This window comes from Phacochoerus africanus, chromosome 9 (assembly GCF_016906955.1).
Source record: "Phacochoerus africanus isolate WHEZ1 chromosome 9, ROS_Pafr_v1, whole genome shotgun sequence".
Lineage (NCBI taxonomy): Eukaryota > Metazoa > Chordata > Mammalia > Artiodactyla > Suidae > Phacochoerus > Phacochoerus africanus.
The window spans coordinates 33,675,568-33,691,600 of record NC_062552.1 but is presented as its reverse complement, the minus strand read 5'-3'; the positions used below and the strand labels follow the sequence as shown (position 1 = coordinate 33,691,600).

The following is a 16,033-nucleotide window of genomic DNA, read 5'->3' as shown; positions in this document are numbered from 1 at the left end:
CTAGCCTGGGAACCTCCATATGCCACAGGTACAGCCCTAAAAAGACAAAAAATAAAAAATAAGTAAAAAGAAAAAAGAAAAGAAAAAAATCTTAAATAAATAAAATTTCACCAAAAATGTCTAGTGTATTGAACAGATATAGAAGAGCTGCTTAGGTGGAAATGGTGGCCTGGCCCAGTACCCACGCTGCCTTCCTCCACGGCTCGAGAAGACTCCTGGGAGCTCACAGCCCCATGTAACACGGTCCAGCCAGGTGGTTCTCCAAGGAGGTTCTTTCCATCAGCAGCATCCGTATCTCCTGCATGTTTAGAAGTACATATTCTCAGGCTTCGTCCTAAACCCACTGAATCATAACCTACAATCTGATTTAACAAACCCTCCAAGTGATTCTGATGCCCAGAAATGAGGAGTGATTTGCCTTAAGTTATTTGGGGAGTTTAATGGGATTTAATTATGGAGTGTCCGATGTGTGCAAAATTCTGGCATATGTGTTACAGGGGATACCAAGAAAGTTAGGTCTCGGTATTAGTAGTCTATTGCTGAGTAGCACATTAGCCCAGAGTTTGGCTACTTAATGAACAGTGTCACGAATCTGGGTGCAGCTTTGTGGACTCATCTACCTTAGGGTCTCCCACGTGGGCCAGGGTCTCAGTCCTCTCGAGGTTCGGCTGGGGCAGGATCCACTTCTGAGTTCCCTTGGTGGTTTTTGGTAGGATTCAGAGTCTTAGAGGTGGGTTGGCTGGCAGCCTTGCTTCCTTGCCACCTGGGCTTTTCCAGAGGGCAGCTTGCACCATGGTGGCTGGCTTCACCAACGTGAGTAAGCCAGCCAGAGAGAGCAGCAAGCGAGGGCACCCAAGACAGAAGTCACACTGTAACGTACCCTTGGAAGTGGCTTGTGCTCTAGTCCATCTTCATTAGAAGTGAGTCACCAGCTCCAGCCCGCGTTCAAGGGGAGGGATTCACACAAGGGCGTGAATACCAGGAGAGGGGCTCTTAAAGGATCCCACAGTCTCTGTCTCCACCTTGCATTTGCAATCGAGGCATCGAATCACTGCACACCTAACGTGGAGTTGGTCAGAGAAGGGCCATGGTCATAGAGGAGGAAGAAGTTCAGTGGTGGCTCAGAGAAAAGTAATTCTCTGGAGCAGTCGGGAAGGTTTCTTGGAGGAGGTGGCATTAACAAGGGACTTTGAGGGAATGGAGTTTATGCCCTTGGCCAAGAAGGGGAGGCCGGGCAGAGGATACAGCATAGGCTGAGGCAGTGAGGTGGGAAAGCACAGGGAGCTATGCAGGTATCAAAACCAACTCACTTGAGTGGAGGGAGCCTATAGAGAGAAAGAGGACAAAGTGACAGTAGAGATTGGGGCCCCGGGTCAAGGCTGCCACTGCTAGATGCGGATGCTCTCCTCTCCGCTGGAGGCGGGCGTAGCTTCCATCACTATCACGGTCAGGACCGTGGGGCTCTGAGCCCAGTGCTCCCCTGTCCCATAGCCTGGCCGTGAGATCCCTGCCTCATCTTCTCTTGTAGTTTGGACGCACTGAAGTCATCGACAACACACTCAATCCCGACTTTGTGCGCAAATTCATCGTGGATTACTTCTTCGAGGAGAAGCAGAACCTCCGTTTTGACCTGTAAGTGGAAGATGGTGCTGAGGACAGGGTGGGGGAAGGAGCTGCTGATGGTGGATGGGGCTGCAGGGCCTGTGGCTGCGGCTGGCGTTTCTTTACTAGGGAAGGTAGGGGTGGCTGTGATATTAGAGGAAGCCCAGGGTTGGTTGGCCTGGGGTAAAAGTAACAATTAGCTGAAGTCCAGCCCTGCCTTCATCAGGAGATGGAAAGGAGCTGGGTGGAGGAGCCAACCCCCTTCTCCATTAGTCTCAGTGCAGGAGGGCACCTGGCAAGCTACCTGATTCTGGGGTGGGGGGATGAGGAAGGATCCTGGGGGCAACTCTAGCTCTGCCTCCTAGGAGCCCCTTCCCCCAGGCCCTTTTTTCCTCTGACCTCTGACCTCTCCCTCTGACCAGGCTTGTTCTGGGAAAGGGTCCCCTCCAGCTTCCCCTCCTGCAGAGCTAACCTGGCTGACGGGGCTCAAAGCGTCTGTGTGGATGTCACAAAGGTGCCCAGTGCTTCTCTCCTGAAGTTAAAGATGATGGTGGGATTTGAGTCTAGTGAGCACGCGGAGTGCTGTTTTGTTGTTTTTTTTCAGGGTATAGGATGATTAGAAAGGACTGTGCCCCCAGAGAACTGTGTACACAGTGGGGGGAAGGGGGGGTTGGCACCTGAGGGAGCAAAGAGGAAAAAATGCAGTGAAAGGAAATGACTTCAGAGGAAGTGGGGGGGAGGACCTGAGGCCGAGGGCAGTCAGTGTAGCCCATTGTTGGGAAGTCACTGGTATCATTTTGGGGAGAAGGTGCTCAGGGCACAGGACTGGCAGGAGAATGCCTGCCCTTCAGCAGGGGTCCTACGGGCCTAGAGTGGCGTCTGTCTGCAGAGATGGCCAGTGAGCAGGGGTGGGATGCCGAGGAAGGGCTGCAGATAAGGGGAAGGGAGGGGTCCAGGTGCAGGATGGCCAAGGTTCAGGTATCAGTGCCTCCCTCCTTCTTGAGTGCCCAGGCCCAAGGGCAGGCTGGGAAGACCTGAGCAAGAGGAAGCCATCAGAGAAGGTCAAAGGCAAGATACTGAAGCCAAAGGCAGCCGAGCCTTGGCTGGGACAACAGGAGAACAGGCAGTGGAGAGCAAGGTGACTCAGGCACCTATGAACCAGCCAGGGTAGCGAAGCACGTGTTATTTTCTCAGTTTGTAATGAGACATATATGTAAGGAAGGGCCCAAGTCTTAAAGAGTCCTGTGCTGTGATGCATTTTGACACCCATTTACCACCCAAATCAAGAGATAAAACAGGTCCAGCACCAAGGAAGGCTCCCTTTTGCGTCTCCCCAGAAATGTCCTCTGTGTCAGTGTCTGTTCTAGGGGAAGCAGAGGTCCTGACTCGGCTCAAGAAGCCGGGCAGTTTGAGACAGGATGCTCCAGCCACCTTCACCATCTCTCTGTGTTCCCTGCAGATACGACGTTGACTCCAAGAGCCCGGATTTATCCAAACATGTGAGTTCTGCCAGTGCCTGCCCAGCAATCCTGAAAGTCTCTTAGATGCCAAATTCTGAGTTGGCCTTGGGTGTCACTGTGACGCAGAGTGTGGGTCTGATGCTACATTCTATCATTTCAGAGCCTTCCTGCTTCCAGGGGTGCAGGGATGGGGGAGGCAGGATGCCTAGGAGCAGAGGGGGTGACAGTGGTCTTTTCTGTATCCTGGATGTGCAGGACTTTCTGGGCCAGGCCTTCTGCACCCTGGGAGAGATTGTGGGGTCCCCTGGGAGCCGCCTGGAGAAGTCCCTCACGTAAGTGTATGGGGGAGTGGGTGCTGTCTGGGTTACTTTCTCAGTGATGGGCCAACTTCCTGCCCACCTTTCTGAGGGCTGGCTCAGGGTAGGAAGAAAGCAGTTGGCAGTCATAACAGATGATAGGAAATAAGGAGATTGGAGTTCCTGTCATAGCTCAGCGGGTTAAGAATCTGACTAGGATCCATGAGGATGCAGGTTTGATCCCTGACCTCACTTAGTGGGTTAAGGATCCATCATTGCCACTGCTGTGGCCTAGGCTGGCAGCTGCAGCTCCTATTCCACCCCTAGCCTGGGAACTTTTGTATGCTGCACGTGTGGCCCTAAAAAAAGACAAAAAAAAAAAAAAAGAAAGAAAGAAAGAAGGAGGCCCCACAGCCTTAACTTTGTAGGGCTTTTAACCCCATTATCTTGGAAGAACCCTAGCTGTTATTAGAACCCCGAATTCCTTAGGATAGCCCAAGATGCTATCTAGTCCACTCCTCTTCCCCTCTCCATCATTGTATAGAGGAAGGAACAGAAGCCCAGAGAGAGGCAGTGACTTGCCCTAGGCCACACAGCTACGAAGTAGAAAAGCTGGGATTTGAATCCCAGAATCTCATCACATAGTGGATTCCTCAGATCACTCATACCTTGTTGTAGGCCAGAGCTGGGCATGGTGAGGCCTTCCCCATCCTGTCCTTCCCCTGATACTGCATTATAGGGCTTTAGGTGCTTTTAGGAGAAAGCTCTTACCCCAAGCAGCCTCTGGGCTGAGAAATCCCAGGGCTTCTCATAGTGGAGCCTGAGGGTGGCTTCAGGGATCAGCCAGGGCTGGCCAACTGGTGGGGTGACCTCTCTTGTCCCTGTTTCTCAGGAAACCCTAAGAGTAGGGACCAGGCCTCAGACAGGACAAGTGTGGAGGTCATAGAGCAGAGTGGGCAGAAAAGCCCTGCTTGCTGCTGCCAAGTTCACACTGGATGCTGTCCCGTCACCATGTTCAATAACTGCAGAATGTGTTATTGGGAGGGGGGTCCCTCTTTCCCAGACCCTTGCCTCTGACCGCCAGTAACTGTGTGGTCACTTCAGGGACCCCAGAAAGTCCTCCCTGCTCCCAAAAAGATCTCCTCCTCTAGGTTCACAGAAACAGTGATAAATAGCTGTCATTTATTCAAAACTAGGAGCAGGAGTTCCCATCGTGGCACAGTGGAAATGAATCCGACTAGGAACCATGAGGTGGCGGGTTCAATCCCTGGCCTTGCTTAGTGGGTTACAGGTCTGGCTTTGCCATGAGCTGTGGTGTAGGTCACAGATGCGACTCAGATCTGGAGTTGCTGTGGCTGTGGTGTAGGCCAGTGGATGTAGCTCTGATTGGACCCCTAGCAAAAAAAAAGAAAGAAAACTAGGAGCAAATCCAGGATTGGGGGGGGCCTCTGTAGCTTATAGAATTTGGGGTCCCAGGAATGAGTGTGAGTCTGCCTCTTTCAGCTCCCAATGGCCTGGGTCAAAAGCCCATGGTTGTTTGAGTCTGTTTCGTATGCTGTCCCCTGGCCCACCTTCAGTGAAGGGACACCATCTGGGGGACCGAGGAAGGCTCCGAGTAGGGGTGGCTAGTGAGAGGATCTTTAAAGGGCAAGCAGGATCTGAAATGTCAGGATGCTGGGTGTTGGTAAAATGTCAGATGCTGTGTCCCCTTCTGCAGCTGTCATGTGTCTAAGTCTAGCTGTGCCCTGGCTAAACCTCTGAATGGGCTCCCTTTCATTAGGCATCTCTTCTGGGCCAGGCAGTGTTTGGTCTCTGTGACCTCATGTGATTCTCTCAGCAATCTTCCCCTTTCACAGCCCACACACTGAGGCTCAAAGAGGTAGAACAGAAGTTCTCAAACTGTAGCAGGATCAGCATCACCAGGCTTGTTTTTGTTTTGTTTTGTTTTTTTATGGCCATACCCACAGCATATGGAAGTTCCTGGGCCAGGGACCGAATCCAAGGCACAGCTGCCACCTATGTTGCAGCTACAGCAATGCCAGATCCTTTACCCTATTGTGCCAGGCCGGGATCAAACCCGTGCCTCCACAGTGACCTGAGCCACTGCAGTCAGAGTTTTAACTCACTGTGCCATAGTGGGAACTCCTAAGAGGGCTTGTTAAATATAGACTACTGGGCTCCAAGCCCAGGCCTGGGAAGGGACTGAGAATTTTCATGGGATGGGATACTGCTTGTCTGGGGACCACACTTTGAGAGCCCCTGAGGCAGAGCTGCCTAGGGCCTCACGTTTGGTAGGAAGACCTTTCCTTCCCCTGCCTGTGGCTTTCCATCCTGTTTTGTGGCACCTGTCTCCCAGAATCCAGATGCCCAATGCTTTGGCCTCTCAGGATGGAGATACTCAGCTCAAGTCATGCTTTTTCTCTTCCTCCCTCTCCACAGAATAGGAGCATTCAGCCTGAATTCCAGGACGGGCAAACCTATGCCAGCTGTGTCCAACGGGTAGGCCACCAGTCATCTCTGGCCCTGGAGTCTTCAGACATTCAGCCAGCTCTGCAGAGGGGGCCTCAGAGTCCTGGCCCAGTCCCTGCTCCCACCAGTGTGCATCCGGCCCCAGTTAGGGGCACAGAGAGGGCCCTGGGTCCCTCATCAAGGACCACTCTGCAGCTGGCCCTCCCCCATCCAGGCCCATCCCCAGTGGCTCCTGGGACTTTGGGAAGCAGGGCAGGGCTTAGAGGTCGGAGGGGCTGTTTCCAGGAATCAGCAGGGCCTGGATGCTCTTCCTTTCCTTCCTTTCTCCCTGGCCCGTTTCTCCCGCCTCCACCTCTCACCCTCCCTCTCCGTTCTCTTGACCTCCTCATCTCTCTTCTCCACCGCTTCCACTGCTGGACATCAGCCTCCTCACCGGGTGGACCCAAATCCTCACTTTCTGCGTTTTCTGACCAGCTGTCGTGGGCTAGACTTGTTCCCCCAGCCCCCACCCTGACCATCGGCTTCTGGCTGGCCTCATGCAGATGTGGCAACGGAGACCCTCCCACTCCTTCCCTCTCCTTCTCTCCTGGTTGGAGAGAGGGTCTTTACCTGGGGGGAGGGGTGGGGCAACAGGGAAGGAAACATCTGCTTGAGGGACCAGCCTGGAGGTGCCTCTGGAGACAAGCGTCTTGGCTGAGTAAGCAAAGCTCCAGGGGCCTTTGCCGAGGGCTCCTGGAAATTGGGTCTCTGCAGCTGGATTGGCCTGAGATGGGGCTGTGGGAAAGGGGCCTCCAGGAGACCCAGGAATGCGTACAGCCCAGAAAGGGTATGGATGCTAATTTCCAAGAAGAGTAGAAAAGCAGCAATGGGAGAGGAAGCAGGAGTCATAGAAAAAGTGAGGGAGAGTGACACACTGAGGTATATGGAACGATTGGCCAACAGGGACCTGCTGTGCAGCACAGAGAACTCTACCCAGTATTCTGTGAAAATCCATGTGAGAAAAGAATTAGAGAGAATAGATATGTGTATATGTATGACTGGGTCACTTTGTTGTACAGCAGAAATTATCACAGCCTTGTAAATTAACTATACTTCAATAAAACTTAAAAAATAGGAGTTCCCGTCATGGCTCAGTGGTTAACGAACCCGACTAGCATCCATGAGGATGTGGGTTTGATCCCTGGCCTCACTCAGTGGGTTAAGGATCCAGCGTTGCTGTGAGCTGTGGCGTAAGTCACAGACGCAGCTCGGATCCCTTGTTGCTGTGGCTGTGATGTAGGCCGGCAGCTGTAGTTCCAATTAGACCCCTAGCCTGGGAACCTCCATATGCCTCAGGTGTGGCCCTAAAAAATAAATAAATAAATAAATAAAATGGAGTTCCTCTCGTGGCGCAGTGGAAACAAATCCAACCAGAAACCATGAGATTGCAGGTTGGATTGCTGGCCTCGCTCAGTGGGTTAAAGATGCAGCGTTGCCATGAACTGTGGGGTAGTTTACAGACTCGGCTCGGATCTCGCATTGCTGTGGCTGTGGTATAGGCCAGTGGCTACAGCTCCGATTAGACCCCTAGCCCGGGAACCTCCATATGCCACAGGTGCAGCCCTAAAAAGACAAAAAATTAATTAATTAATTAATAAAAAGGGAGACTGAGACAGATAAGAGGGAGGGAGAGGGCAAAGCAGGGCAGGCGGGAACAGATTGGGGCTGGAGGGGAGGAAGGAAGGACTGGAACTAGAAGAGGGGCTAAGAGGCAAAGAGAAGAACAGATGGAGAAACACTGGACAGAGGAGGTTGGTGTGAGGATTCTGTCTCCCTGGTCAAGGAATCCATCTTTACTGGCAAGGAGAGCCAGATCAGGGGCTGGGGAAGGCTTTGGGCTCCTCAGCTCAGCTACCCAAGTCTAGGGGTGCGAGCGGGCAGGCACCGCCATCTGCCTGTGGCGGGGAACCTCCAGATGCGGCCCCTGCTCTGGTCACCTCATCTGAAGAGACCTGGGCTGTCTCATCAGCCCAGGCCGGGTCCCAGGCCTCCTTTGCCTCCTCTGTTTGAGAGCCTGTCCCTTCAAGAGCTGGCACTGGAGAGAGCTCCATCAGTGGTTCTCAAAATGTGTTCCACAGATTAAATAAGAATCTGGCATTGCTGAGAGCTGCAGTGTAGTTTGCAGACGTGGCTTGGATCTGGTGTTGCTGTGGCTGTGACGTAGGCCAGCAGCTGCAGCTCCAGTTCTAAACTTCCGTATGCCACAGGTGTAGCCCTAAAAAAAATGTGGAGTTCCCGTTATGGCTCAGCAGGTTAAGAACCCAACTAGTATCCATTGAGGATGTGGCTTCAATCCCTGGCCTCACTTGGTGGATTAAGGATCTGGCGTTGCCATAGCTGTGGTGTAGGTCCCAGGTGTGGCTGGGATCCTGCATTGCTGTGGCTGTGGTGTAGGTTGGCAGCTGTAGCTCTGATTCGACCCCTAGCCTGAGAACCTCTATGTGCCACAAGTGCGGCCCTAAAAAGAAAAAAAAATGTGTTCCATAGACAGCATGCTGGCGGCCCCAAGGCTGGATTTGATTGTCTCTGCACAACTGTAAAAGGAACAGGTCAGGGCCTTCTCTGTGCCAGGCGCTGTGTGTGTGTGCCTATTAGTAAAGTGGATTCCATAATCACACCCATTTTATGAGCCAGGAAACTGAGACTCAGAGAGGTGCGGTAATGAGCCTAAAGTCACACAGCTGCTGGAAAACATGCCATTTTCTTCTCCCTCCCAATGGCCCCAGTACCCCCACCCCAGGTTAGTCCCAAACACTGGAGTGGGATGGGCTGATGCCAGCAGCGTGAGGGGTCCCTCTTGACGAAAGCAAGAGGTAGTGCAGGTCCCCTAGGTAGAGTCCCACTCTGGGAACTTGACCTCCTAGAAAGGATTCTCTGGGTGGGCCAGCTTCATGTCCTGGTTGCCCACCTCACAGAGAAGCCACATGATTGGCTGGGCTCCGTTGCCCCTAGAAAGACCCTAGCCAAGAAGTTCAAGGGGAGGGAGCCTTGAGAGAGGGCCTGGCAAGCAGCCACCAAGAGTCTGCCAGCCCCCTGCCCCGCTCACTCCCTCTTACTGCCCTCCCTCCCACGATGAATCAGGGTGGTTCAGAGCTGGAATGTTCCGGGACTCTGGGGGTCAGCTCGGTGCAGGGTGGGGTGGCTAGCCCACGAGGTCTTTTGCCCACAGAAGTGGTCTTTGGATGGAAAGTTTGAGAACCACTGGTCTGGAAGCCTCCGGGTGAGTCTGGATGCTTTTCCACTTCTAGGACTTTCACTGCAGACAGGACCCTTCCTGGTGGGGCTCTTGGGGAGCAGGGGGTGGGGCAGCCCCAGGCCCAGGAAGCCGTGCCCTAGGCCACAGGAGACTGTCTTCTCAGGGACTTTGGGGCAGATCTGCTGGATGGTGGGGGGCGGGCGGGAGGATGAAGAGGGCTGATTTCAGGAGAGTTCAGGCTTGAGTCTCTGTCCTTGACTGACGTCCCATTCTCTCCTCTTCTCCCCTCCCAGTGGTGTCCCAGGGAAGAAATGTGGCACCATCATCCTGTCTGCTGAAGAGCTCAGCAACTGCAGGGTGAGTGGCAGAGGGACGCCAGGGCAGGACTGGGTCTGGGTGGGGATGGGGCAGCAACAGAGGGCAGTCCACCCTCCCTGTGACCCTGGGGCCATGCATGTCCTTGGAGAGACTAGGGGAAGACAGGTCTCCTCCCTCTGACCTGGCTGATGTAGAAGTCCTCAACCCTGGAGCCAGAGGCCACCTTCCCTTTTATAGTAGAGCTGCCTGAGGCCCAGAGAGAGGAGGGAACTCACCCGCAGTCAGCAGCAGAGCTGAGCTGGGAGCCCTGGTCCATTCCCCATCATGGCCACTGCTCACTTGTCCTCGAGCCAAGACTGCCTTGGCACCAACATTGGCGGCAGGGGGGCTTTTTCGGTCTTGGAGCCTGGGTGCTTGGCATTTAGTTGTCATTTTTCACTTTTAGCTCTGGAGTAGGGTGACACCCTGTATGGGGCTGAGGGAGTGTGTGTGTGTGTGTGTGTGTGTGTGTGTGTGTGTGTGTTGGGAGGCCAGAGTCTGCAGTGCCAACCAGTCCTTGGTTTTACTTCTTCCATGGAAAAGCAGGGGATGGGAATAGCTAGAGGGTAGCTGAGCCCCCAAGAAGGGGCCCAGGGGGCCCAATGGCTATTAATGACGATAAATGATAATAGTGATGATATCTTTTGTCTGACAAGTGTTGGGCTTTTTACATTTTATCACTATTTCTGACAATAATCCTAAGAGGCAGGATAACCATTGTCATTCCCATTTTATGGATGAGAAAAGTGAGGCTCAGAGAGGCTAAGTCCCCTATTCAAGGACAGTAAGTGATAGAGCCAGTGTTCTAGTTCCAATCCATATCAGCCTGATCCTAAAACCCAGGCTTACTCCACCAAGCCACCCAGGCTTGCATGCCCCTTGGGAGCCATAGGTAGGAATTTAGGCACTAATGAGGAGGAGAGGCAAAGGCAGCAACAGTGTGAGCACAAGACCAATTCTGGGGTAACCTGGGAACACAGCTTCTCATGGGGCTCAGCTCAGGTTAGAACACCCAGGAAGAATGAGGAGAAACAGCATTTTTTTTTTTTTTTTTTTTGCTATTTGCTTTTTGCTTTTTAGGGCCACACCTGTGGCACATGAAAGTCTTCAGGCTAGGGGTCAAATCAGAGCTTCAGTTGCTGGCCTATGCCACAGCCACAGCAGTGCAGGATCCAAGCCATGTCTGCAACCTACACCACAGCTTATGGCAAGACCAGATCCCCAACCCATGAGCAAGGCCAGGGATCGAACCCAAGTCTTCATGGATGCTAGTCGGGTTCATTATTGCTGAGCCACCATGGGAACTCCCAAACAGCATTTTCTGACCTTCCTGAGAAGTCAGTGTCACTACTATATCCATTACTTATCAATATTTACTATATTATAAATTAAAATTTAAGAAAAAAATTTAAATTATGTATAAATTCATTTCAAAATTACAGTAGTCTGAGTTCCATCATGGCCAATGGTTAAGGATCTGGCATTGTCACTGCCATGCGCTGGGGTTCAATCCCTGGCCAGGAACTTTTGTGTGCCACGGGCGCAGCCAAAAAAAAAATTTAACCCATTAGAGGTTAACAGAAGTAACATCTTTTTTGAAAAATAACTAGATTTGCCAAAATCAAAGCGATTTAGCTGGGGAGTTCCCTTGTGGCTCAGCGGGTTAAGGATCCGGCATTGTCACTGCTGTGGTACAGGTTTGATCCCTGGCCCAGGAACTTCCTCATGCCTTAGGCACAGCCAAAAAAAAATGTCCTTTAGTGGAAAGACTGCTTTGCTTTATATATTTTTTTTAAAAAATCTCTTAATACCTGGTTTAACAGAAGAGCTAGATTCTTCTGTCTGCCTCTGCAGTCAATCTGTTATGCTATCACTGTTGGATAACTTCTAGAAAATTCCATGTCTTACCAGCATTATTATGGAAATAGCTTTGGCTTCATGGGCTCCCATGGGGGTTTCCAGTTCTTACTTTGAGAATGGCTGGTACATATGGAGGTTTAAATTGTTAGTTGACTTTAACTGAGTGACACACTGTGCTAAGTGGTTTACAGTATTGGTTTATTTATCTGATGTCCTATAATATGTAATGTAATACGTAGTATGATGTATTATATATTGTAGCATCTCATGTATTATGGTCCTCATTTTACAGAGAGGTTAAGGGACCTGCCCAAGGTCACACAGCCACTGAGTAGAAGAGATTGTAACCCAGGCAGTCTGGTCCTAGATCCAAGGTCTTTAACACCTAGGCTGTAGTGTCCCAAATTTTGCTTTCATGGGCTTCTGGTTGGAGAAGAAGGCACAGAATTGATAGGACAGGGTGGTATAGCAGTGACTAAATCAGCTCCAACACATCTGCTCAATCTGGTTTCTCCACGGGTCTGTTTACCTACTGAGGGTCTGGAGGAACTTGACCACAGGACTAAACCTCCCCCATGTAGACACCCAGCAGAGGGCGTGACGTGCAGTAGGTGACCCAGAGGCTCCGGCATGAAGCTGTGATCAGATGACTAGGAAGCACAAACCAAATGTTCAGGCTCATGATGAAAACTCCTACATCCGTATATGCTGACGATCTGGACGCTACTGGAGTTCAGAAAAGGGAGAGAACCCAGCCGACATGTAGACGAGATCTTGGGTTCCCGCTTTCTGAGCTTCAGTTTCCCCGCCTGTGTGCTGGGACTGGTAGGGCTGCTGTGAAGATTAGAGGAGATGGTAAAGGCGACCGTGCCTGACAGGGGCCAGTTCCTAGTGGGCGTCTGGGAAAGACTGAATCTGAATTCCCGGGGAACCTAAATTCAGCCTGCTCCCCCACGCTTCTAGCTCAGCTGGTGACTCCCTCCCAAGTTTATAATTAAATAAAGTAATACAAGTGAAAGTGCTTTGGAAATTCTGAAGCTCTAGACAATGCTAGGTGCTGCTATGGGTCTAGTTCTCCAGGATTGGGCAACAGTCTGCCTTTTATACCCATTAGACTCCCCTTCCCCCTCCCCCTCCTTCCCCCCTCCTCTCCTCCCCTCCTCCATCCAGGGACGGCAGCAGTTTCTTTGATTTAAACTGTTTCAGAGCCAGTGGGGGGCGGGGGTCTCCCTCCCTTCCACTTGAGATTGTCAGCTCCTTTTCTTTGGGGGAGGGGGGCATCTTTGGCTGAGTTCTGTCTTTCCCTAGAATATTTGCAAAGGAAAAGAGACTAATTCCCAGCATCTGGCTGAATTAAAATAATTACATCTGCACGGCTTTGCTTCTGTCGTTCCAGCATTCAGTGGGAGGATCAAAGGAAGAAGGTGGGGTCTGAGCGATGGTTTTTCATCAGAGCAGGGCTTCCTGAATATATTCTGTCAAAGTAGACAAACCCGCCCTTCATCCTTGGGGAGGGTGTGAGCAGGCAGGGACCAGCAATGGATTAGAGTGGACTCCATTGGGTCATCCTCGTGCTTTGATGGGTTATAGAAAAGCCCTGCTCATCTAGAATTTAAATACCAAGAAAGTTCCAACAATCAGAATTGGATCCCAAATGTTATTCTGTAATACTTACTGTTGACAGAGATGAGCTTTATATCCTGAAGGGCCTCTGAAACACCCAAGAATTCATTGTGCTCAGCAGTAAGGCAATTATTATTCTGTGTAACACTGACCAATATTTGCATCATCCTCACGATTACCTGAGACTGTCATGTTTATAGTCTATTTGATTGTCACCAGGGGCCCCGGGGGCGGGGCAGGCGTGAGTGACCCAGGGTCACTCAGAGAGGTGGAAGTGGCCTGCCTCAGGTCACTCCTCCGTTGGATGGAGGCATCAAAATTTATTACATTCACTCTCTTCTAGGAAACAATATACTTAATACTGCCGTGAACATCCTCACAGTGGAATTGTTCCATTTTCCTTTGGACTTTAGTTGGTGGACTTTGATTAGTATCCCAGGCTCACGGAGGCTCAAGGAGTGGGAGGAAAAATGGTCAATCTGGGGTTTTCAGACTCTGAATGACCAAATCAAGGTACACAACTGATTGGATTGCTCGAGAAGTTGGTCATTAAGACAGCAGTGGAAAACCCGCTTGACCTCCACGTGGTTATTACACTCAATGTCTAAGACAGGCCTAGACCACCGTCTGGGTTAGAATAAACGCCAGCCCATGAGGTTTCTGCTGCTGTCCCTGAATGCCTGCACCCCAGGACTCTTGCTTCTGGGCCCCTCTGTGAATATAGAAGCCCTTCCAGAGGTCACCATCACAGAATCACCTCCACCTCTGAGCTGTGTTTCCTTCTGCGGGAGTGCTCAATTTCAGAGTTGTGGCTAATGATTATTATTATTTTGGGGGGGCTGCATTTACAGCATGTGGAAGTTCCCAGGCCAGGGATCAAACCCATATATGAACCTGGGCAAGTTACTTAACCTTTCTGTACCTCAGTTTCTTCATTTGTAAAATCGCTTTATCTGGTGGGGTGTTTTTTGGTTTTTTGTTTTTGCCACTCTGAGGCATGTGGAGTTTCCAGGCCAGGGATCAGATCTAAGCTGTAACTGTGGCAACCCTGGATTCTTTAACCTGCTGTGCCAGACAAGGAATAGAACACCAGAGAGACACCACTGATCCTATTGTGCCACAGTGGGAGCTCCTTATTTAAATCTTTGATTTGATGTATCATGGATTTTTGCATTGATTTTGATATTTTAAATATCACATTAAAACGTCTTTATTTTGAGGCGTCCTCTTGTGGCTCAGTGGGTTAAGGATCTGATGTTGTCACCATAGCAGCTCAGGTCACTCCCATGGCATGGGTTTTATCCCTGGCCCAGGAACTTCCTCATGCCTTGGGTGCAGCCAAAAGTAAATAAATAGAATAAAACAAAATAAAATCTTTATTTTGATGACTAAGATTTTTGGAGTCCCTTAAATTTTGCCCTTGCCTATCCTTGTTCTGACCCTGGAGGCTGCTGGCGAGGTCCAAGCCAGAGCAGCTTTGCAGTCTCCCCTCTGGGGTGCCACTACTGTCTCCCAGCCTTCAGCCCACCTGCTGACCTCTGGGCCTGACCTCTGACCTACATGGCCCTCTCCTGGGTCAGTGGGGGGCTAACATGCTAGAGTGGGCCAGGCCACCACCCCAGAGAGAAAGGCTCTTTGCTGTGGTCTCCCCAGCAGCCTGATTAACATGCGGAAAGATGCAAATTGAAGCAATTCTGCTGTTTTAGAAGAACTTAATATGTTTTTTTAAAAGATAGGGTGAAAAGGCAGAAATTGCAGAAAATTATATATTGCAGGAGTTGCTTTATCTTCTGTGCAGTTGATTCCAGAGATGCTTCTGGTTTGGAAAAGGCATTTCATGTGCTTGGAGAGCCCCATTCTCAGGCTGAGGGTGCCAAACAGCAGGGCTTCTGACCCTCAGCCAGAATTTGCTGCTCTCTAATCCTGCTGATCTGGTACATTTTATTGCCACTCCCCCAGACTCTTCCTGGGGTCACAGGTAGATCAAAGGTTGATTCCTTCATTAACCCTTATTTAAGGGGAATGGTCAAAGCTTAGTAACCATGGAGTTCTGTCTGACTAGCATCCACAAGGACGCAGGTTTGATCTCTGGCCTCACTCAGTGGTTTAAGGATCCCGGGTTGCCATGAGCTGTGGTGCAGGTTACAGACACGGCTTGGATCCTGAGTTGCTGTGGCTGTGGTGCAGGCCTGCAGCTGCAGCTTCGATTCAACCCCTAGCCTGGGAACGTCCATGTGCTACAGGTGCAGCCCTAAAAAGACAAAAAAAAAAAAAAAGTTTAGTAAAATATGACTGTTGACATAACTCAGAGCCACCTTCAAAAGAAAGTCAAGGGCTCCCCAGGGGCTGCACACCCAATAGGAAGCTGGTCTTGATTACAGCCTAGAAGGCTCTCTGAAGCTCTGTCTCATGCCCATGGAGCAACAATAGCCTGATACAGTTTATCATGATGGGCTTTTGCCGAATGGGCCCAGGTCTAGTTGGTGCAAGAGGGGACAGATCAGGTTGAACAAGTAAATAAGCCCGGCAATGCCTCACAGAGATATGCCATGGAGGGTGGGGGGTGGCGATGGGGGGAATGGTGTGTGGCTTACTGGGGGATTTTTACAGTCAGATGAATTTTGGAGCCCTTTTTTTTTTTTTTTTTAATTTAACTAGTTTGCACAGAGGAGTTCTTTCTAAAATGGATTTCACACTTCTCTGACTTCTCAAACTGAGGTTGCAGAACATAATTAAACTTATCTTGATGATTCAGGGTCATCATTTGGAATCTCAGTTATTGTAGCTGGTTGGTCTAGGGGTGTGATTCTTTATTAATCTTTGGAGCCAGGAGTTCCCGTCGTGGCGCAGTGGTTAACGAATCTGACTAGGAACCATGAGGTTGCGGGTTCGGTCCCTGCCCTTGCTCAGTGGGTTAATGATCTGGCATTGCCGTGAGCTGTGGTGTAGGTTGCAGACGCGGCTCGGATCCCGCATTGCTGTGGCTCTGGCGTAGGCCGGTGGCTACAGCTCCGATTCGACCCCTAGCCTGGGAACCTCCATATGCCACGGGAGCGGCCCAAAGAAATAGCAGAAAAAAAAAATTTTTTTTTAATTAAAAAAAAAAAATCTTTGGAGCCAGACAGTCTTGT

General features: G+C 50.7%; 1 protein-coding gene across 2 annotated transcripts in view; it reads left to right on the top strand.

Moving 5' to 3' along the window:
* Positions 1-16,033, top strand: part of CPNE5 (copine 5) — a 97,204-nt gene that overhangs the window by 36,949 nt on the left and 44,222 nt on the right. Inside the window, exons 4-9 of one of the 2 annotated variants that reach the window (XM_047796186.1) lie at positions 1,529-1,632; positions 3,062-3,101; positions 3,318-3,394; positions 5,798-5,857; positions 9,036-9,086; positions 9,356-9,419. In XM_047796186.1, the coding sequence (XP_047652142.1) occupies positions 1,529-1,632; positions 3,062-3,101; positions 3,318-3,394; positions 5,798-5,857; positions 9,036-9,086; positions 9,356-9,419 (396 nt within the window). The remainder of the gene's footprint in view (positions 1-1,528; positions 1,633-3,061; positions 3,102-3,317; positions 3,395-5,797; positions 5,858-9,035; positions 9,087-9,355; positions 9,420-16,033) is intronic. The other variant, XM_047796187.1, reaches the window with a different exon arrangement.